Source organism: Oreochromis niloticus, linkage group LG23, assembly GCF_001858045.2.
Source record: "Oreochromis niloticus isolate F11D_XX linkage group LG23, O_niloticus_UMD_NMBU, whole genome shotgun sequence".
NCBI lineage: Eukaryota > Metazoa > Chordata > Actinopteri > Cichliformes > Cichlidae > Oreochromis > Oreochromis niloticus.
Genome location: NC_031986.2, coordinates 27,679,099 through 27,700,928, shown reverse-complemented (window position 1 = coordinate 27,700,928; position 21,830 = coordinate 27,679,099). Strand labels below are relative to the sequence as shown.

General features: G+C 39.5%; 1 protein-coding gene across 4 annotated transcripts; it reads left to right on the top strand.

Moving 5' to 3' along the window:
* The first annotated feature begins 1,901 nt into the window (after positions 1 to 1,901).
* On the top strand, positions 1,902 to 20,947 carry LOC100691581 (hydroperoxide isomerase ALOXE3). 4 transcript variants are annotated; one of them, XM_025903450.1, is made up of 16 exons: positions 1,902 to 2,066; positions 4,686 to 4,839; positions 4,927 to 5,125; positions 5,299 to 5,383; positions 7,378 to 7,467; positions 7,746 to 7,868; positions 7,963 to 8,066; positions 8,622 to 8,788; positions 8,905 to 9,048; positions 10,015 to 10,218; positions 11,157 to 11,243; positions 11,354 to 11,523; positions 12,880 to 13,001; positions 14,323 to 14,423; positions 19,299 to 19,469; positions 19,585 to 20,947. In XM_025903450.1, the coding sequence occupies exons 2-16, from the start codon at positions 4,693 to 4,695 to the stop codon at positions 19,762 to 19,764; spliced, it is 2,094 nt and encodes a 697-aa protein (XP_025759235.1). In that variant the 5' UTR covers positions 1,902 to 2,066; positions 4,686 to 4,692; the 3' UTR covers positions 19,765 to 20,947. The 4 variants fall into 4 exon arrangements, with proteins under 4 accessions (XP_025759235.1, XP_025759234.1, XP_005462992.1 ...); XM_025903449.1 differs by having other exon boundaries at positions 4,668 to 4,839; XM_005462935.4 differs by lacking the exon at positions 7,378 to 7,467 and having other exon boundaries at positions 1,904 to 2,066; positions 4,668 to 4,839.
* Positions 20,948 to 21,830: the final 883 nt, after the last annotated feature.

The following is a 21,830-nucleotide window of genomic DNA, read 5'->3' as shown; positions in this document are numbered from 1 at the left end:
CGCTGTGGTGGAGCCTGTTCTTGAATATCATCCTGAAAAACTGTGCTGTTATATAGCTTGTTATGCTTTTGCCAGTTTATTTGAGATTTGAGTTCCATTTTTTTTAAAGTCAATAAATTAAAACATGTAAGGAAGAAAAAATAGGATTGTAACCTAGACAAAATAAACCAACAGATTTGTGTGATTTTTTTATTCATTATCTTAACTTTTATTAAATGTGGCAACCATCCTTGCTGGATGTTCTAACAGTATTCTAACTGGATATTCTCAATAACAGTTTGTTTTCTTGACACTATCCCGCAGACGCTGGAGCATATGGCTATTTCTCATGACTCCAGTGAGTTTCGGATTTTCTTTTCACATAAAAGGTGCTCCTTGCTCCGCTCTTGTTTTCTTTCTTTCTTATGGTCTGTAATGTTTAATGTCCACTCACTTGTTTTTCCTTTTTTTTTTTTGAAACTTCCTCCACAAATATTCCCCTCCTCAGTAGCGGTTTTAGATACGGGCGACACGGGCAGTTGCCCGGGGCGGCATCGTGGTGGGGGCGGCATCACGGGCATCGGCAAAAAAAAAAAATTGCTAGTACTCATGCTGCCCCGACATCAGCCAGCGCATACTGGGGATGACACAGGCACCGATCGGTTTTCTATCACCCATTTGCTGGGAGTAAGGGCGCCCTCCGTTTGCGAGGTGCGCCTGCTGCTTGCGGCACAGGGAGGAGAGGGCGGGGCTGCGGGGGATTCTCTGGCTGGCTGGAGCAGCATCTAATAACCAACTCGCAAAATAAAAGAAAATAAAAACAAACCAACACCACGAAAACACCAGACATCATGATACAGACTTATAATTTACACCGATGTTTTTTCAAAATTCTATACGCGAAAAGTGAGCGCGAGAGCCCTCGGTGCGCCTGCTCGCTGCTGAAGTCAAAGTAAACTTTATTGTCATCTCCGCTACACACAGTACAGTACATAGAGAGACGAGACGACGAGGCTCCAGTTACAGCAGTGCAAGTAAACAAACAATAAATATTTAAGAGTAAAAAAATAAATATACACTTTAGGACTCAGGGTAAAGGGATCAATAACAATTTAAAATATATATTTTATATTTTGTTGATTTAAAGTCTCACACACAACCCGTTTTTAAAGTTTAAAAAAAAGAGAAAAGAAGAGGCCGGGGACTGAGCCTATTTGCCTGACGCGCTGTCAACTTTACGCAATAATGCGAGAGGTGGAATTGCTTGCTTGTTTATTAAAGTGCTTGAAAAGTTTACAGAGTAATGTGATCGGCTCGCGATTCAGTCTTAAAACATCACAGGCTCTAATGCAACAAGGGGAAACTCGTTCTACCCAGCCCTTCTCTCTGTCAAAATCAAACCAGTGAATGACAGACTGACAACGCCCTCTTAATGTCGCCACTAGCAGCCACGTGACTCCCGTTACACATCACCATAGCAACGAAACAAATAAAAACCCAGTGATCATTAAAATTCAATACATTTAATTATGGCTCCTACAAGGAGAAACGGGCAAAAGATGCAGGTAAGCAGGTGTGTCATTGGATAATGGCAGGTCATGTATCCTAAAACATTCAGAATCAGAATACTTTATTAATCCCTAAGGAAATTATGTGGGTTACAGATGCTCCAAGAAGAAATGGTAAAAATAGTAACAGTAACAGACTAAACTCCAAACAATATATACAATAATATAATACTAATTAGTCATTGTCAATTGTTGATTTGTCCTGTTCTCATTGTATGACGAATTATGATGTCTGTTTAGTAGCCGTTTCCATACTATGCATACTCTCTCTCTCTCTCTTCATATATGTGTGTGTGTGTGTGTGTGTGTGTGTGTGTTGGGGGGGGCGCCAGACGGAGTGTTCGCCCAGGGCGCCAAACAGGCTAGGACCGCCACTGCCCCTCCTCCTCGTGTGACCTATTCGGACACTATAAAAGTAATCACCCAGGATTTCTTCTGTCGGACTTTCTTGCGCGTTTTCGCTTTGGCTGTGCAGACGTCTCTCTGAAATCCTCGCAACTTTCTCCGCTTCCCCTCCAGGTAAGCTGGTTTCCTTCACAGAGAAGTGGAGGCACGGCAGTGTGCAGATTGCAGGTAGAGTGCAGGAGGCTGCTGATTTAGAATAACGGATCAAACGTGGAAAGAACAAAACAGTCCCGGGGATACGCCACATGAATATAACAGTCATGTTGAGTGCGCACATTTTTGTACACATACTGAATAAGGCTCTGTGTGATGCAAGTTTTTAAACATTTCTGAACGATTTCTCTTTCTGTTCCCAATGACAACAAAATATCATTAGCATTGATCAAATGTATGCGTTTGTGAACGACCTTTGTGAACTAACCTTGACGGTGTCTAACGATAAGATGACCGAGTTTTGTCGATTCAGCGATGTTTTCTGCGCAGCTGGTCAAATATAAATGTCTCAATATGTTATTTCTGTGAGTCAGACTATTTAAACCCGATCATACAGAACAAAAACTTGCTTTTCGTAAGCTTTCGATATAAACTGGTAATAATCTGAGTCCGCTGTTCTATCGCTAAATGACAATAGTATAAGTGACAGAACTGATCATACCAGCGCCACACTTGAACTATGCAGCTGTTTTTGTTTGCCATTGTTATCCTGCTTACGCACCGTTACTGATGTCAAGAGTGTCAGCCCCACAACTAAAGCAGACATCTTATCTGCACTCGATGTTAGTCTAAGAGGCCAATTAAGATAGTGAGATAAGATAATTATAACAAAATGCAATAAACAAGAATATTCTTTAAAAAAGAAAAAGAAACACCTCAGTGGCGGCTTGGACTCCTGCACACACCACTTATCTAACTGCACTGACTTCACCTATTAAGAATGAGTCTATGAATCTGACCTTGCCGCACCATGGCCTTATCACATCATTAAAGAAGCAGTTCAAATCAAGGGCACTTGGTTTTGGCATTGGTGGGGACGGATGATTCAACCACCGAACCCTGCCCCGTTTCTTTTTTTTTTTTCTTTCCCTTTTGTCTTTGCTTCTTGATAAAAAAAAAAAAAAGAAGGAGAAATATACTTGCCTACATATGCTATTCTACATGCTTTTAAACCATTTAAAATTACAATTCATAGTTTTATATGTGAATTATATAATGTTAAATTACTATTAAACAAATGACTAAGTATTTTAGACTTTAGTTTACTTCAGCCATATTCCATATAAATCAGGTATCATACAAAAATAAAAACAGCTTCAAATAGAGTCATGACAATAAAAGAATATGACTTTAAGGACTTAACAACATTACTTCAGTTATAGTACACCAACATCTCTGATACATTAGCACTAAGGGAACACTGAATGACCTGCTGGTTTTTGTCCATAAGATTACCACAAAGTAAAAGATCTCTCAGCAAAATTATGCAACATTTTAGGCACTATTGCCCCGATCAACTCAGTGAGCTGGGATTTTTTATTCTAAACATGAACTACTGTTACAGCAACAGACATGGACTACTGGTGCCCCACACAACAATTCAATGTCCACTATGTGAAGGAGCCAAACACATGCCTTCTCCTCTCGTTAAAGAGATAAACTGCTGGCATATTGGTTTTACATCTATACTGTCCAGTGTGTCCTGGTGGACATGGCATACAGCAGCATTGTTTAATCTCATTTGAGTCATTGTTGACCTTAGCCATCTTTTTAGTCTTCTGAGAGCACTGAAGCTTCTTTCAGCCTCAGCCGAGGATACTGGGATGATGATAATAAATACTAGTTAATCTATAGCACCAAATCATCAGTCAGTCACCTGTGACCTTGCCTCTTCACCTCTGTCTGAGCTACAACATGGCAGAGACGGTTCAAATTGAAATCTGTCTCAGGTTTGGATGAGATAAAATGGCTCAATAGCACCACTTACTGTAAGAAATGTCAATTAATTAAGACTTTCACTGTTGTTCAGCTACATTAACAAGTGCAGTTACCATATTGAACATCCCAAGTTGTTCAGAAAAGTCTCTTGGAGCCATATAATGAACTCAATAAGAAGAGGAAGTCAGCCATTTGGATTTTACAGAATAAAATGAATAAGATTTAATCATTTTTCAGGATTTTTACTTATCAAACTCCTTCTGGAACATCAATATTTCAAAATACAGATGGACGTACAGGTGAAGGGAGTAAAAACTAACTTAAATGAAAGGGACCTCTAACAGGACTCAGGAAGGAGCAGCCAGCTGCAGCAACCAGTTGAGAGATGAGGGGAAGAAGGAGAGAAAAGACACAAGGATAAAATGTATAATTCATTCTAATTTAATAAAACAGTCCTAGAAAATAATTCCCTTCTAACTCGTGCATAGTTGTTGCAGGTTCTGCCTGTTCATACTTTTGTGATTAGCAATGACTGATGCACCTTACTGAGCAGTCCTACAAAACATAAAGATATTAAAGATATTACCAGTGACTTTTTTCATATCAACAGTTCTTCAGAGGATGTTCTTGGTCTCATTTGCTGAGATAAGGCAGATGATTTATGAAACTATTTCAATCTGGACTGCAACCTATCATCGAATAAAGTACTAATTTAAATGTAAATTGTTTTGTTTGGTCTTGTTTGTTTGCTGAGGATGGTTATTAACATTCTCTCTTCATCAGGATTTTTCTACTTTGAAGGGTGAACATGATTAACTATGAAGTGACCGTGTTCACTGGCAATCTGGCCTTGGCCTCCACTTTCAATAGTGTCTACATTACACTGGTCGGGACAGATGGAGAGAGCAAACGCATTGATCTCACAAGCTGGAAACCATCTTTCTTGAAAGGGCAAGTGAGTCTGAAACACATCTGCATATTTAAAACTATTTAAAACTACATGTGATGTGGATCATTTGAAGTTTTTTTCTTTTTTTTTCAGGTATCTCATTTTATTGTGTCCTGCCCAAAATTCCTTGGAAAGCTGGTGATGATAAAGTTAGACAAACAGAAAAGGATTCTCAAAGACTCTTGGTATCCTGCCAAGGTGGAAGTGAAATCCCCTAAAAACAAAACCTACCACTTCCCCATCTACCACTGGATTACTGACAGTGAGGTCTATTGCTTCAGAGAGGGGACAGGTTTGTGGAAATGTGCTTGTCTCATCTTTACATTTTAATGACAACAGAAGATATCAAACCCAAAAAGATAACCAATAAAGAGGCAATAAAGAGGATCAAGCAAAACTGTAATGATACTGTATTTTAAAAGACCTTAATGTACTATTTTTATCTTTTTCAAATCTTTTATGAAGCTCTCAGAATCTTTGATGACAGCAACAGTCATGTTGGTGGGCACAGTCGGCAGCAGGAACTTAAGCAGCGACAGAAAGTCTTTCGGTAAGAAATTAGAGTATTTTTACATTTTGCATCTTAACATTAAGTTGCCTGAAATCAAAATTTGGTGTATATTAATGAAATATGGAAACAAATAAACAGCAAACAAAATCCACCAGGATTTATAAAAAAAATCATGTAAAATTTAAGTGTGTTAGGTTCAAGGGCGTAGATTTGGTTTTGGCGTTGGTGGGGACGGATGATTCAACCATCGAACCCTGCCCTGTTTCTTTTTTTTCCCCTTTTTGTCTTTGCTTCTTGATAAAAGAAGGATAAATATACTTGCCTACGTGTGCTATTCTACATGCTTTTAAACCATTTAAAATTACAATTCATAGTTTTATATGTGAATTATATAATGTTAAATTACTTAAGTATTTAAGACTTTAGTTTATTTGAGCCATATTCCATATAAATCAGGTATCATACAAAAATAAAAATAGAGTCATGACAATAAAAGAATATGACTTTAAGGACTTAACAACATTAGTTCAGTTATAATACACCAACATCTCTGATACATTAGCACTAAGGGAACACTGAATGACCTGCTGGTTTTTGTCCATAAGATTACCACAAAGTAAAAGATCTCTCAGCAAAATTATGCAACATTTTAGGCACTATTGCCCCGATCAGATCAGTGAGCTGGGATTTTTTATTCTAAACATGAACTACTGTTACAGCAACAGACATGGACTACTGGTGCCCCACACAACACCTCAATGTCCACTATGTGAAGCAGCCAAACACATGCCTTCTACTCTCGTTAACTGAGATAAACTGCTGGCATATTTGTTTTACATCTATACTGTCCAGTGTCTCCTGGTGGACATGGCATACAGCAGCATTGTTTAATCTCATTTGAGTCATTGTTGACCTTAGTCATGTTTTTAGTCTTCTGAGAGCACTGAAGCTTCTTTCAGCCTCAGTACATGCATTTTATCCTCAGATTAAAATTATTATTATGTGCTTGATGTGCCTCACCTTTGGCCCTGGCTCCTCCCCTCTGACTGCACTAGGACATATTGCCACCTGATAAAATAACACATTGATTCGTGCCATATAAAAAGTGAGACATGTCAATTCGGATTCTTTGTCAGATATACACTAATGAATCAGTTTACATCAGCAGCCTAACAATTGTCATGATAATAAATACTAGTTAATCTATAGCACCAAATCATCAGTCAGTCACCTGTGACCTTGCCTCTTCACCTCTGTCTGAGCTACAACATGGCAGAGCTGCCTCTGTCACCTGATAAATAACAGCCTGACATTCCACATATACGCAGTCACACATGTGCTTCAAATACAGTCATGAACCATCAAGTCATCATCCAATTTCACCTGTGATCTTGCATCACCATTGCTCTCTGAGCTTTGTGTTGGTTCTTCTGTCGCCTGACAAATAGGACATACATGACAATAACAATAAAATGTGTAGCTGCTTCAGTGTTTCTGTCACTTTGTGCAGATCTTGGCTCATCAGTAATGTTTGTAGGGTGAGTGCATTTTTAAAACAATTTGTGCAAACTGCACTACAAGGTGGAATATTTGCAAAATCATGACTACCTCATGATATTTTGTCTCAAAAATTAACCCTATGAATATGTCAGTGCCATTAGGATGAAATTATTGTGTCACCAACATTTTAACGTTAGACATATAATTTTAACAGCCTCTGTAAACTAATATCCTGGCTTGCTCGAGGCTGCCGTTTTCTCTGACAGTTTCAATCAAAATTAGAAATGCTACTCTGAGACTGAGATAACTAATAGTGCTGCCTGTTGTGCAGTTAGTTTCCGAAACATGTTATTCATGGTTACATACAATTTTAGACTGATGTGGGCCAAAGCATAGCATACCCTGTAACGTTATTATGACGGACACATTTTATGAGTGAACTTGGCTTTAAGTGACTTACAGATTTCTTTGAAAAATGCTTTCTTATATCCAGGTTCTTCCTTTGTGCTGCCATCCTCCTCTCCTCCTTGCAGGTCCTCGCAGCGCAGGCTTGCCGCTGCTAAAACTAAACAGAGCTCCCCGAAAGGCACAGCCAATCACATTGGCCATATTTGTCACATGAGGTAGGACTCCAGTACAGAACGTAATTTAACTCTTGGTGAGTTGGTGCTGGGTGAATGAGACGTTGACAGATTTTTTTTTTTCTTTCTATCGGGTTTGTTTGATCAAATTATTGGTGGGGACATTTCAATAATCGCTGAATATTGGTGGGGACATGTCCCTTCCATCCATGCCAAATCTACGCCCTTGGTTAGGTTTATATATATATCTATATTGAGACTGCAGATACATTGGTAATTAGGCTCTCCACTCACCACTCTGTTATCTCTATCGTGGCCAGCTGGGATGTATATGCACAGGGGATACCCCAGTGCATTAAGGCAGACAGCATTCAGTCTCTGCCCTATGATGTCCAGTTTTCCTTCACCAAGACAGCAGAGATGAAATACACTGCAGTCACAGGGTGAAGTATTCATGTCCTGTTACACATCTCTTTTTATCTCTACACATCTAATGAAATCACAAGCATCATAATAAGTTATGTTTTTCTTTTCTAGACTGGTAGAGTTGGAACTGATTGAAATGGCTGAGTTAAAGAAAAAGTGGACTCACATAGATGATATTAGTCATCTTTTATGCGCTCATCGAACTCAAGTAACAGGTAACAAATTATCAGAAGTTCATTCACTCAAACATTGCTCATACTGCACGATGTTATATATTCAACTACACTTAAAAACAAGAATGGTTTCTAGTCTGTTTCTTGTGTTGATTTTTGGATTCTTAGTCAATGTATGTCAGTTTCCTGTTTATTATTCTAGTGTTTGAACTTTTTTGATCATTTTTAGTCTTTTTCAGTTTATCATACCAGTAAATCTGAGCATTAGTTCTTGTTGTATTTTTTTGACTTCCTGTTCACAGTTCAGTTTAAAATGAGTTCTGGGTACAAACCTAGATTGCTCCACTGTTAAAATATTAGTTTTGAATTCCTTATTTGTGTAGCCTTCATCAATGTACTGTTTATAAAGTTGGGGAAACCTGCAGTCAGCTGAGGCTGAAGAAGTTACTTTGATGAGTGGTTAAACGTTTCTCTACGTCCAGATGAACAGAATCAACCTTTTGGGATTTACTTACCTGGATGATATAGCATGCATCGAGACTCTTTAGGTGGTGATTCCTGTATTCCAAAATCAAGTAAAAACTATTATTTTTCCAGACTTTGTTCATAAACATTGGAAGGAAGACTCTTTATTTGGCTACCAGTTTCTCAATGGTGTCAACCCCATGTTGATCCGATGCTGTAAAGCACTCCCAAAAAACTTTCCTGTCACCGGTGACATGGTCTCTCTCCATGGTGGGGGAAGTCTGGCAGATGAAATGATGGTAACTGTTTAATTCTCTTCTCTTGATCTTACTGGTACATTCGCTTCCTAACTGTAATATCCAAACTGCATGCCTGGCATCAAATCATCAGTAATGCTTTCTGGAATTCCAAACAGAAGGGCAACATCTTCCTGTGTGACTACAAGCTTTTGGATGGAGTGCAACCAAACACCATCAGCAGAAAGAAGCAGTATCTGATGGCTCCTCTTATTCTGCTTCAGAAAACCTCTGATAATAAGCTGATGCCAATTGCTATTCAGGTGAGGTCAGCACTCAATAATACTAATGCTTGACAAAGTTAAAGGGTGCATCTTTCATCATCTTACAGTGCTGTGATTCAATCCCCCAAGTCCCAGAACAGTAATCATCCTGTAATTCAATGGTCACAACACTTTGCATATTAATAATGGTAAATGGCCTGTATTTGTATAGCACTTTACTAGTCCCTAAGGACCCCAAAGCACTTTACACGTCCAGTCATTCACCCATTCGCACACACATTCACACACTGGTGATGGCAAGCTACATTGTAGCCACAGCCACCCTGGGGCGCACTGACAGAGGCGAGGCTGCCAGACACTGGCGCCACCGGGCCCTCTGACCACCACCAGTAGGCAACGGGTGAAGTGTCTTGCCCAAGGACACAATGACCGAGACTGTCCAAGCCGGGGCTCAAACTGGCAACCTTCCAATTACAAGGCGAACTCCCAACTCTTGAGCCACAATCGCCCATAACCAAGAAACTGACCTCACAAACCATTGTTAGTCAGTGGTGCTAGTTTCAGTCATTGTGCAAATGTATTGTTTATAAGGTTGGGGAAACCTGCAGTCAGCTGAGACTGAAGAAGTCACTTGGATGAGTGATGAAATGTTTTCTCAGACCTGAATGATTTAGCATGCATCAAGAGGGCACACTTTCTTCTTAAGATGCAAAAAACATAAAAGGCAAAGCAAAAAAAGAAGACAATTGGATTTCTAAAAAGAAGCAGAACACACGGCAGGAAACTAAACAGCAGCAATGTTTGTAGCATTATTGGGCTAGCTGGCATACAATGGTTTGCTACGTGGTGGCTACCTATAGACCTATGGTTAGGAAAATATAAACAATAGCACGGTGAGGCTGGAGGATGAGCATCAGCTTTTTTTTGTTATGGTTATTCATCAAATAATGAGGATAATAGATCAAATGCAATGAATTAAAAGCATATTTCTTCCTTCTTCTTCAGCTAAAGCAGAAACCAGCAAAGGACAACCCAATCTTCCTTCCTACTGATTCTGAGTATGACTGGTTGTTGGCCAAAATCTTTGTGAGAAGTGCAAATTTCAACTTCTATGAAGTCAGTGTTCACCTGCTACGCACACACCTGCTGGCTGAGGTTTTTACAGTCTCACTGCTGCGTAACCTGCCCATGGTGCATCCACTGTACAAGGTAACTGAGGCTAAACAGTCTAAGTCTGCTCTGCCTTGGAGTCAAGTATAGCACAAACTAGTGGCAGTCAATTTCTCAAAAAGGAAAAGAGCGGAAAGTCAATGCAGCAGCACTAATGTAGTGTCCAGTTCCTCTGGCTCATCACTTCTCCATCACTCTGTTTAACAGTTAGTACAAGGTGTTTGTGCTGACAATGCACAGCACCACATTTTGTCAAATGTGGTGCTGTGCATTGTCATCAGACATCTTTACTTTGGTCTCATTTGTCCAAAGAACATTATAAAAATAATGCAAGCTGAGAAAAAAAATCAGGAACTCGGCACCAGAGACAAAAGACCACCAAAATAAAATGGGAAAAAACAGAATGCACGAACAGAAACATAGACTTGAAACAAAAACAGAAAGGTAAACAAACACTGAGACTAGAGTGACTTCACAAGAATGCACAGGGAACACGGGAGGCATTATAACAGAAATATGAGATTGAATATAAACAAAACTAAAACCTGGATAACAAAACTGAGAAGGCCAGAGAAAACAAACAGGAAACACAGATCTGTAACAAAGGACTGAACTAAAAAGAATTGCAACTATACTGAGACCAGAAACCAATACAGAATCCTAAAACAAAGATAATCCAAAATACAAGGCTTAAACAAAACTCAAAAACATCTCTCAAAACTTTGAATCCTAGACAGAGGGACCCTGACACCGGTAGTCTGAGGTGTAGCTCTTGGCTTTGTGCATTTCATCAGCAGCAACTGGCTGCCACTGGCCCTCTTAATTCTTATTAAGAGGTAACAGTATAGTAAGAATTTCACAAGACTGCATAGAAACCTGTTTAAACATTCTTTTTCACATGACTGCATGAATGGAAATCATCAAATAAGCAAGGAAAAAGTAATCTTCTTACTAATAAATTCCCCCCTTTCTGCCAGCTTCTGATGCCTCACACTCGCTACACGCTTCAGATCAACGTCTTAGCTCGGCAACTTCTAATATCTCAGACGGGAGTTTTGACTCGGGTACGAAAAGACCAACACACTGAACAGACCAAAACCTACACAACATTTTCTTTTTTAGTATTGTGTACAGTATTTGCTTCTCACTTGTATTTGTTGTATCTGTTCTCTAGTTTGCAGCTTCTGGTGGAAAGGGTGTAATCACAATCCTGCAGAAATCGTTATCCTCCCTGACCTACAGCTCCCTCTGTATCCCAGATGATATTGCAGAACGTGGGCTGAAAGATGTACCAAACTTCTACTACAGGGATGATGGATTGAAGCTTTGGGAAATCATCTTCAGGTTCTCTAACTCTCCCTCTGAGTACTTACTCAGGTCAACTTGATTTTTAGGGTTTTCCTTTAGGTGGTAATACCAGATACTTTTTTAGTACCTACTCGGCTGGCGTTCCAAGCAAGCTGAGTTGATCTAAAAATGTGACATCAGTAGACTGCAAAAATCCAAACTGCCATATTTGAAACCTGGAAATGAGGGGAATGGCAACACAAAAACCAACACCGTGGTTTCCTCAGTCTGGCAAAAAGAAAAGTCAGAGCGGCAGTATACCATCGCCTTGACATCCTCCATGGTTTTGTTTGTGTCGAATACATATTACATAATGGGAGCTTCTGCCACATTGCTTAAACACCCACACACACACACTGTACTTATTTGCGAAGGAAAATGGCCAAGACAGAGTAGAGTCGAGTCGCCTTGTTGCTGCCTTGTTGTTGCTGGCCACCATGATAAACTGCCCCACTGCACCCACTGAGTGGCTTTTAGACCACCTGTGAAGCCTCTGCAACTAGCCTTTGCCAAACCTCTGGAGGAGTCCAGTCTCCTTGACCGTCACTAGCCCCCTGTCAAGCCACAGGAGGGGTTCCATCTTCTCTTCTGGTCTCTTGTCTTGAGGCCATCCAGAAGGACTGTGTCCATTATTGCAAGCCTCTAGTGTGGCTTCCCCACCTTAGCTGGTCTCCTTCTCAGCCTCCAGAGAGGTTCTCCTTTGCTAATAGGCCAGTCCCCAGAATTGTCTCTCACATTATTCCTAGTCCAGGCTGTCCATTTGGGACTGCATTCAGATAGACTCAATCCCCCTTTGTGTTTTTTATTTGTGGTTGTGTAACTGGATGTACAGCAACATTTTGGAAAAAAAGAAAAAACAGAACTCAAACCTATTTGTTGTGGAAATGTGGTTGAGAATGGGTTCACTTGCATGCATTAAAAAAATCCCTCAGGAGATTCTGATACACTTTTTATTACATTTTTTAAATCAAGAAGAAGATAGATGAGCAGGTATGGTTATTGAAGTTATACTTAGAAAACAAATTTCTTTCTATCCTTCTAGAGGTAAGGGAGTTTGATAAACGTATGCACTGAATAGCCAGGCTGTTTGTCAGGCCTGTGGCAGAACCAAAACAACTGCTCCAAAATAGATGACAATTAAATCAAACAACCTTAAAAGATTCATACCCTGCCTCCTTTCCTGTCATCCCTTACTATGTAAAAAAGAAAAGTGTTCATATAAAATAGATCCAAAGGTTGGGGAAAAAATACCACATTTTATACAAATTAACAAATTTTATGGTCTAGTGTGTTTAAGAAATCTGTATTTAAATTGGGATTGTGCTTCATTGCTTATGGCTCTATTTTTCAAAGGTTTGTGAAAGAAATTCTCACCTCCTACTACAAGACTGATGCTGAAGTCCAGAAAGACTCTGAACTGCAGAACTGGATTCATGACATTTATGAACATGGATTCCTTTCACAAGCAAGCACAGGTGAGCTTTATTTTGGACTTACTCTGCTCATTTAAAGCTCTATGATTTTAGATTTTAACTCTACTAGAGTTTAAATGCCTGATTTACAGTTCAAATATCATATAGATCCAAGACTAATAAATAGAACATTAACAACATAGTAGGTCGTTTGGTCCATGATCTATTCGAATTCACAGGTTATTGTAATACGTACCAAAAAAATAACATCAAAGTACAGAAGCAAAATTATGAGCTTTTTTCTGTCATTCACTGGCTATAATGCATAAAGTAATGAGAAATAAAATCCTGTAAATCAATTTAGGACAACTTGTTCTCGTTCACCAACTATTATTGACCACTAGGACATTATACTTTCCCAAGTTTTTGACCAGCTCTAAACTATCTTACATTTTTACACCATAACTAAACTTAATGATGGCATTTATGTTTCAATGGTAAAGCGGTGCAAGAATGCATTCATTTTCTGAACATCACAGTCCAAACTAGAAGTTTTAGCAGTACAGATTTCAGTGAATGTGAAAAACTGCCTGTAAAAATGACAAGAAGATGACCTTGCCCTTGAGCAGAATTTGGGTGAAAACACAACGTGATTTACGGTCCCACAAATGTGTCTGTCTGCATACATGTTTCAGTTTAGAAACCACTGCAAATAAGCTCCCATGCAGTCGACCAAAATCCCATAAGCAGTTTGCTGAGCATGAACGGCCATGGTCAAATTCTGATTGGTTGACAAGGGGCTGGGCAACAGAAGGGGGAGACAGCAGAGAGATGTAGAAGAAAAATCAAAGACTAAAAATATAGAATGAACAATACAGACACCGGCTATGGTGGAAATGTTTGTTTTTAACATTTTGATCCACTTCAGCACTTCGTATGTCATAACTTCACTTGTCTCTTCCACTGGCTAAAAGATCAACAACAGCAAAATCAGGAGTACCCTACTTCCCTGAAAACAACAGGTAGATGCAGGTAGATGGGCAGTCTGTGACTGCCTGTGGATTACCTTTGTGCTACTCCCACTTTAGCATTCAAAAAAGAAACAGGTGATTATAGTTGGTAAGTTTAGTAGTGATCCCTACTATTGGACACCTTACCTCATCCTTTGGCTAAAAAAAAGTGTGAATCTGAGCATTTAGAGCAGTTTAAAGTTTTTGGCATATTTGGACTACCTATATATTATATACACTGACCAAAGCATGATGCGAGACTTTATTATGATAATAGAACTTTATGTGCACCTACAATATTGTAATGATACAACTTTGCTTTAGTTTCCCCAGTGTATTAAAGTAATGGCATTTCTTTTTGTTCTAATCATCAGGAATTCCACAGAAATTCACCACTGTGGATGAGATGATCAAGTTTGTCACCATGGTGATCTTCACTTGCTCTGCCCAGCACTCAGCTGTCAACTCTGGGCAGGTGAAACCTTCTAACATCATTTAATTTCATTTATTTAGGTTTTAATAGTTTAAGGCCATGCAAGAATCTTCAAGATTTTAAAGTGATAAGATTAACTACCTTACAATATATCAGAAATAAACTACAATCACTTTACAAATTTCAATTGCTAAGCCCCAAAAGGTTGATTCTGTTCATCTGGACGTAAAGTTTTCAGTGGAGAAATGTTTCGTCACTCATCCAAGTGACTTCAGTCTCAGCTACCTGAACACATCCTGGACAAGAAGGAACACTGGTTTGAACGGGGAGTCAAGGAGGCCATTTACACAAGAAGGGAAAAACCATCTCTGAATCGAGAAGGAGGCCTAAGGGTACATCTTTCACCATCTTACAATGCTGTGATTGGAGCCATTCCCCAACTCTCAGTAAATAGTGCTCATGGCCATTGATCAATGGTCTTTGATCAGTGGGCTATGAAAAGTTGCCCTTGATCAATGGTCATGACAGTTTGCATATTCATGATCAAGGAACTGACCTCACATCCCTTTCAGTTGTGCTAGTGTCAGTAATTGCGCAAAGGTTGGGGAAACCTGCAGTCAGCTGAGACTGAAGAAGTCACTAGGATGAGTGACTAAATGTTTCTTCCACTGAAAATGCTACATCCAGATGAACAGAATCAACCTTTTGGGATTTACTTACCTGGATGATATAGCGTTATTCAAGACATTTAAATTGCTAAGGCAAAGGAGTTTTGTTTAGTTAGCTAAAAAATTATTGCCAACTCCATGAATACTTTTCTCTCAATTTGGGGAAAACACTTCAGTTAACAATGGTTCCTTTGTTAGTGGCAGGATAATTTATAAAAGGTAAGTATACTTAAGTGCTAAGAGAATATTAATTTTAGAGTCTGGCTTGACTGATGATCTGAGGTCCATCTTGCTTTTCACGTGATGGCTGAAGCTCAGGTGGTAGAGCAGGTTACCTACTAGTTGGAATTTTGGTGGTTCAAACCCTGTCGAGTTCGAGTTTGTATACCACATATCCTTGGGCAAGATGCTAACCCTAAGTAACTCTATGATGCATCCAGTGGAGTGTGAATGTTAGAAAGCACTTATGGAGACATAGGAAAATGTGCTTTGCAAGTGCTACATAAGAACCAGTCTAAGGCTATCTCCACACTAATGCGTTTTCAAACGAAAAAACTCATCGTTTTCTCTCCATTTTGGCCTCCCGTCCACACTGAGACGGTGTTTTCCTCAAGGAAAAACGCAGCATTTTGGAAACGCTCTTGAAAACGCATACATTTCAAAACGGAGCTGTCCCATTGCAATGTGGACGCTGGAAAACGCAGACTTTCTAAAACGATGACACATTTTAGTCATGTGATGCAGTCATGTGACCAGTTGAACAAAGATAGCGGAGGGCATTATACAGCAGTTGTTTTGATTGCTCTCAATTTTGACAGCGCTATTAAAGATTAATATCAGTTTGTACATGCTCCAGATAGCTTTTCTTCAAATTCTTTAATTCTCACTCGCTTTTGCAACTTTGTACTTTTGTGTTACTCGCAGCAACAACTCCACCTCTGTAATTGAGAGCAAACAAAACAACTGCTGTATAATGCCCTCCACGATCTTGGTTGAAGTGGTCACATGACTGCATCATATGGCTAACATGCGTCATCGTTTTTGCTGTCCACACTGCCACGGGAAAGCACCGTTTTCAAATATATGTGTTTTTGAGAGTGTTTTCAAAACGCTGCGTTTTCCTTGAGCGAAAACGGCGTCTCAGTGTGGACGGGAGGCCAAAACGGAGAGAAAACGATGAGTTTTTTCGTTTGAAAACGCATTAGTGTGGACATAGCCTTAGGTCAAATGGCCCAGGATGTGAGTGGGCACTAACCCTTTAAGACCTACCATAGAACCAAGTCTGCCAGAGCTTATGCTTATATTTTTACATGCTGTAGTGCAGGGCTCTAGAGTGCAACCAATTTGGTTGCAAATGCAACCAAATTTTTCAATGGTGCGACTAAAAAAAGTCTTAAGTCGCACCGGTGCGAGCAACTGTTCGGGCAAAGAAAAGAAAAAAGACTCCGCAACTCTGAGTCTCTGTGTGGTCAACAGCAGACACACATTATGCCCCTATAGTGGTCTAAACCAATCAGAGATAGTCAAGGGCGGGACCTCTCTGATTGGCCGTGGTCCAGTTGAAAGTGCAGGTGGATAGAGAGAGGTGAGTAGCTTGAATAAAGCGATATGGATTCATTAAATCCTGAATCGACTTTTAAATATAAATGTATTTTGGCAGAAACGCCAGAATCTCAGGTTAAAGCTCACAAAACTATTTCAACAACCACCAAACAGCAAATGAGAGCAGGAAGACTGATTCTGCACAAAGACGTAAACACAGAGCGGACCCGACGCATCTGAATCAGCGTTCTCTTTCTCGGCTTTCTCACCCGACGGCCCGTACACTGACATGCCGTCGGGGCTGAAACACACACACTTCATGCACAGCTCTCTCTCTCCCTCTGTGTACTTCAAGAACAGTTTCCCATCTTAAATCTCTGTTTTCGGCATTATTCATTCGCTTATTACCCACCAGTCTACCGTTGTTTACAGCGCTGTCGGCCGCTGTCTTTCTTTTTTTTTATTTAAATGACCTCGGACAAGAAAGCCTAATTTCTGCTGTTCAATACTGAAGAAATTTAAACTTTTGCAACAAAGTTGCAGAATATTTTTAAGGTTATCTGCTATAAAAAGCCAGGCCAGGAAGATCTCCTTCATGTTTTTCTGTTTTATTCTCAGTTACTTTGACACAAAGGCATCTGCTGTGATGTTCACAATTCTGTTGAAGTCTCATGTGTATCAGTACTGATAAATGATCAGAATTATAATATTTCTGACTGTCTGAGGCTTAATTGAATCGAATCGGGAGCTTGTGAATCAGAATCGAATGGATTATAGAAATCAGTGATGATACCCAGCCCTAGTGAGTAGGCTAGGCCCAGCAGAAGTGGATGTAGCTGTGGGTAATAAGAAAAGATGAAAAGAACAATTGTTACATTTTTTGTTAAGTTAAGGCCTGATCCCTCTGAAATTCATAGCCAGTGCTCTGACAATCTCTGAACGCTGAAAAAGCACAGTGTATCCAGAAAACACATTATATGTCGTGATAAATGCACTGCCCAAGTGTCCCCTCTCCCCACTGCCTTTCAGCAACAGGCAGCAGCAAACAGGTCGTCAGAGGAGGCCGATGTGATGATTAAGTTTAATATTGTCTACAATATTGCCAAAGAGTGCCAACGCACTTTAAGCACAAGCAAAACATTGTTAGTTAATGATTTACAAATCAATATTGTCTGTATGGACAGCAATTTTCCCCCAAAAAAGTGCACATGTAAAACTGCGGTGTTAAGCAATGCCGTTGAAAGATTTGGGTGCGCCTAACTTTTGTGCTGGTGCGCCTAAGAAAAAAAGGCACACAAGTGCAACGGTGGCAAAAAGTTAGTCTAGAGCCCTGCTGTAGTGTCATTTTTGGGAGCTTTTCAAGTTGCTATACATCAATACAACTGTTATAGCCCAGAAGTTTATCCCTCAAAACTGTAAATACAAAAAAATTGCACAAAATAGTTTCCAAAAACAGGAAATTTATTTTGAGTTTCTTCATAGTTTTAGTTTTGAGATCAACTTTTGTATACTGCAGGAAAAACGAAAATAAATATCAAAATGCAAATTTGCAACAAAAAAAACAGCATGTACATCAAAATAAACTATTTCCAGCAGTGCAATTTGAGTTCTAAGCATCCCAGGAACTATACAGAAAAGCATAAGGTCAAACATAACTTTTAAAAACACCAGTGTAGACTTATAAGGCCCTGAAAGTTAAAAAAAAAAACATTTTTCACGAAAATAATGTCACTTCCAGTTTCGGGCAGGTAATGGCGGACATACGATAGTTGCGCTGACGTCTATTCCAACGTAGGAAGTGTTACGAACAGCTGATCGGATCAGCAAAGCGTGTTTCTTGAATATTATGTTTTTGTTGCTGCAAGTGCTTTTTATGCAATTTTTGCAAAGCTATATGTGGAAGGAAATCGTAACATAGGACAAGCTGATGGCATAAGATGTAAGTACAACTCCTCCGGTTTCATATGCAAAAAAAATTATTGCGGTATCTTACGTGTTTCCAGTTCTACAGGGATTTCAAAATAGTTACGCAAAACAGAGCGTGCCCGCTCTGACTGGTTTTAAAGGGTTAAGGTGTCTGGGAAGGGATCTCAAAATTGGATTATAGATGGCAGACAGTTGGTGTCGTAAACCACCGCCTCTGTTCAAAGATGATCATCCACAGTGGACAAAGATGGCTTCTTTCATTCCTCATCTGTCTTCTCTGTCCAAAATGTGAACACTGGCATCCTCAAAAGAGTGACCTTTGTTGTTCAGATGCAGAGGAACAGCTGAGTCTTGCCCGTCGACGTGACTCTTCTATGTTGTGCCATGTGTTTATGAAGTGGCTGTAGAGATCAAAAGGGTTAGGGCTGATGGTATTCACATATTGGACAGAGAAGACAGAGATGGTCTGAAAGAGGAGTGAAAGAAGCCATCAATGTCCACTTAATGACCATTAAACAGGGGTGGTGTCGGCTACCTACAATGCAATCTTTCTAGTCCAGTCACCTTCATTCAAGCTCTTAAAGATTTCTTCATCAAATATTTCTAGTTTTTGGGTCAGCAGTTTAAGGATGCACTCTTTTCCTTCATGTTTGTCTTTAATCAAGTTAGATCTTAATGTGTATTAAACCCCATGACTCTCCAGGCCTGACCAAACACCAATGTCACACTGCTATGTGCTTCAGAGCCTATTAATGACCTTTCCTTTACTTCTTCAATGCAGTACGACTTTGGTGCCTGGATGCCCAATAGTCCTGTCACGTTGCAGCTTCCCCCACCAACTAAAAAGGGGAAAGCAAGTGAAAAAAGCATGCTAGATACATTCCCCGATATTCAAACAACAGTTCATGGCATGGCCGTCATGTGGCTACTCAGCAAGCAGTCCTCTGACTCTGTAAGTGTTCAAGTTATGTAATGTACATCAAAATGTCAAAATCAAAAGTCATACTACTATGCATTATGAGTGGAAGAAGCAAAACATGCCAGTGATCTCATATCTATCTCATCAGATCTTTCTTGGCCAGTACCCAGAGGAGCATTTCAGTGAGGAGGTTCCCTGCCAAAAAATAAAGGATTTCCAAGTAGAGCTCAAAAGGCTGAGTGCAGAGATCAAAGCCAGAAACTCAGGGTTGGACCTGCCATACACATACTTGGACCCTGAGGTGATTGAAAACAGTGTGTCAATTTGAATATTAGAAGGCAGCTTCTCTTCCTTTAGTTCAGTAACAAAAACAGAAAAGAAAGTAAAGTTTGAGGTCTGCCCGTAATGCATTCTATTGATTTAACTTTAGTTTACCAGCAATTTCTAAAATATTCTTCTGAGTTTCAGTTAATACAATGGCCAGGTTTTATGTTTCAGGTTTTATGTTTTGTAATTAGAAAATATATCAGTGGAAAGAGTGTTTCTGATTTAGAAGTATTTCTATTTTTTTAATCATAATTTTAAAGCTGTTTCTCTCTTGAATAATGAAAAGGTAAATACATAGATAGAAAGCTGCTAGGGTGAGAAGGGCTTGAAGAAATAAGTTCTCCTTTGCACTTCTCTGGTTTTTGATTCTCAATTTTGTTTCAATACAAGCTTTATATAATCAATATTTTTGTCTTATTGCAGTGTATTGCATGAATCCATAAAAAGTGTAACTACTTTGAAATAGGAAAATTAATAGCTATATCATTTTAAAAGAGACATGAATGCATAATTTTATGATGTTTCATTTAAATTCTTAGAAATTTCTGCCTGTGAATACATGATTTAAAGGGTGAAGAAGGAGCTTACTGTGTTATTTTTCTGTGTGAACTATACTTAGGCCCTGTTTATATCAACTGGTTTTTAAGCTTGCCTGACATAAATGATGATAGTTTGATCTCTTTCTGAACTGTTTTCCGTATGTAAAAGATGGAATATAAACACTGACCCAGTCAAAATCCTTGTTTTATTGCAGATTCATGGCTTTTGTCATGTTTAGATGAAGGCGTGGAGTGCTAAGATATTAGTAAATACTAGCAGTAAGGACGAAATTAATAAGAATTTAGCGATTCTGATTCCATCATTTATCGATTGGATTCCTTATTGATTCTAACTGACTCCACTTTGAGACTCACCACCACCACTAAGCAGAATATCAAAGAAATACTTACATTCATGCAAATTAATTACATTCTGTGTGGTCGAATGTTTGTGCATGTTGGAGGTATTTCCCTCTTTGTTGTGATCAGTGTTGGGTCATTACTCAGTGAAGTAAAGTAAAAAAGTTCTTACACAAAACACTTTTCTTAAAAGTAATGCACTTAATTACACCCAGGAGAAAGACATTCATTATACTACCTGTTACGTTACTTTCATATTGCTAAAAAATAAAAACCTGAACCACACTGTCTCATAATTACTATTTGACAATATAAACCTGAGGCTCCAGCCCCACACACCAACACAAATCCCTATAATAACGGGCGTAGGTCACAATCCAGGGTTTCGGGTGAGCTCATTGTGAAACCTGGCCCCACCCTATCATGTGATTTCCTGAGGTCAGTTGGCCCAGGGTGTGAGTGGGCGTTAAAGTGTCTGGGAAGGGATCTCAAAACTGGATTATAGATGGCAGACAGTTGGTGTCGTAAACCACCACCTCTGTTCAAAGATGGTCGCTCACAATGGACATAAATGGCTTCCTTTACTCCTCTTTCAAACCATCAGGGGGTCCTTTTGTTCCTCTTTGGGGGGGGGAACTCCCACGGGTTTTAAATCTGAGACTCTCCACCATGTGACCCAAGAACTGGTAGAAGCAGAGGCTGCAGCCATCAGTTTTTGAAATGTTAAAGTTCAGCAGCGGCTTCACCCCAAATGACGGTTCACTTTCTCACAGTGCTGGTCTGGGGTCAGCGGCTACTCGGCTTAAATATCATTCTGGGTTCTTGGCTAACTTAGCATTAGCAAGTGGAGGCGAGAAGCCAAAGTTCTGTTAACAGTATACTGCAGTTGTTTCTGTCCTGGAGCAGTCTGCACTTCATACTCTCATCCTTTTCTGCAATAAAAATAAAAGTATTGCCATATCCACAAGCTAAAATATCCACAGGCCACACAAGTTTTTTTGTTTGTTTCTTTGTTTTAAACATGTCCTGTCCAGCAGTTGTAACAGGCAAAATTATGGTCTGAATGTTTTGTTGTGCCAGACATATTTGGTTTCCCTAGAGGAGCACCGTATACTTTCTGTAGACAAATATACAATTTTGCTGTGTGTGTGTGTGAGTTAGAGACAGA

Excerpts from the sequence above, each read along its gene's own strand:
- LOC100691581 (XM_025903450.1), top strand. The coding sequence starts at position 4,693 with ATGATTAACTATGAAGTGACCGTGTTCACTGGCAATCTGGCCTTGGCC. Across the intron at positions 8,067-8,621 it reads TCATCGAACTCAAGTAACAG|ACTTTGTTCATAAACATTGG; the intron begins GTAACAAATTAT and ends TTATTTTTCCAG. Across the intron at positions 8,789-8,904 it reads GTCTGGCAGATGAAATGATG|AAGGGCAACATCTTCCTGTG; the intron begins GTAACTGTTTAA and ends AATTCCAAACAG.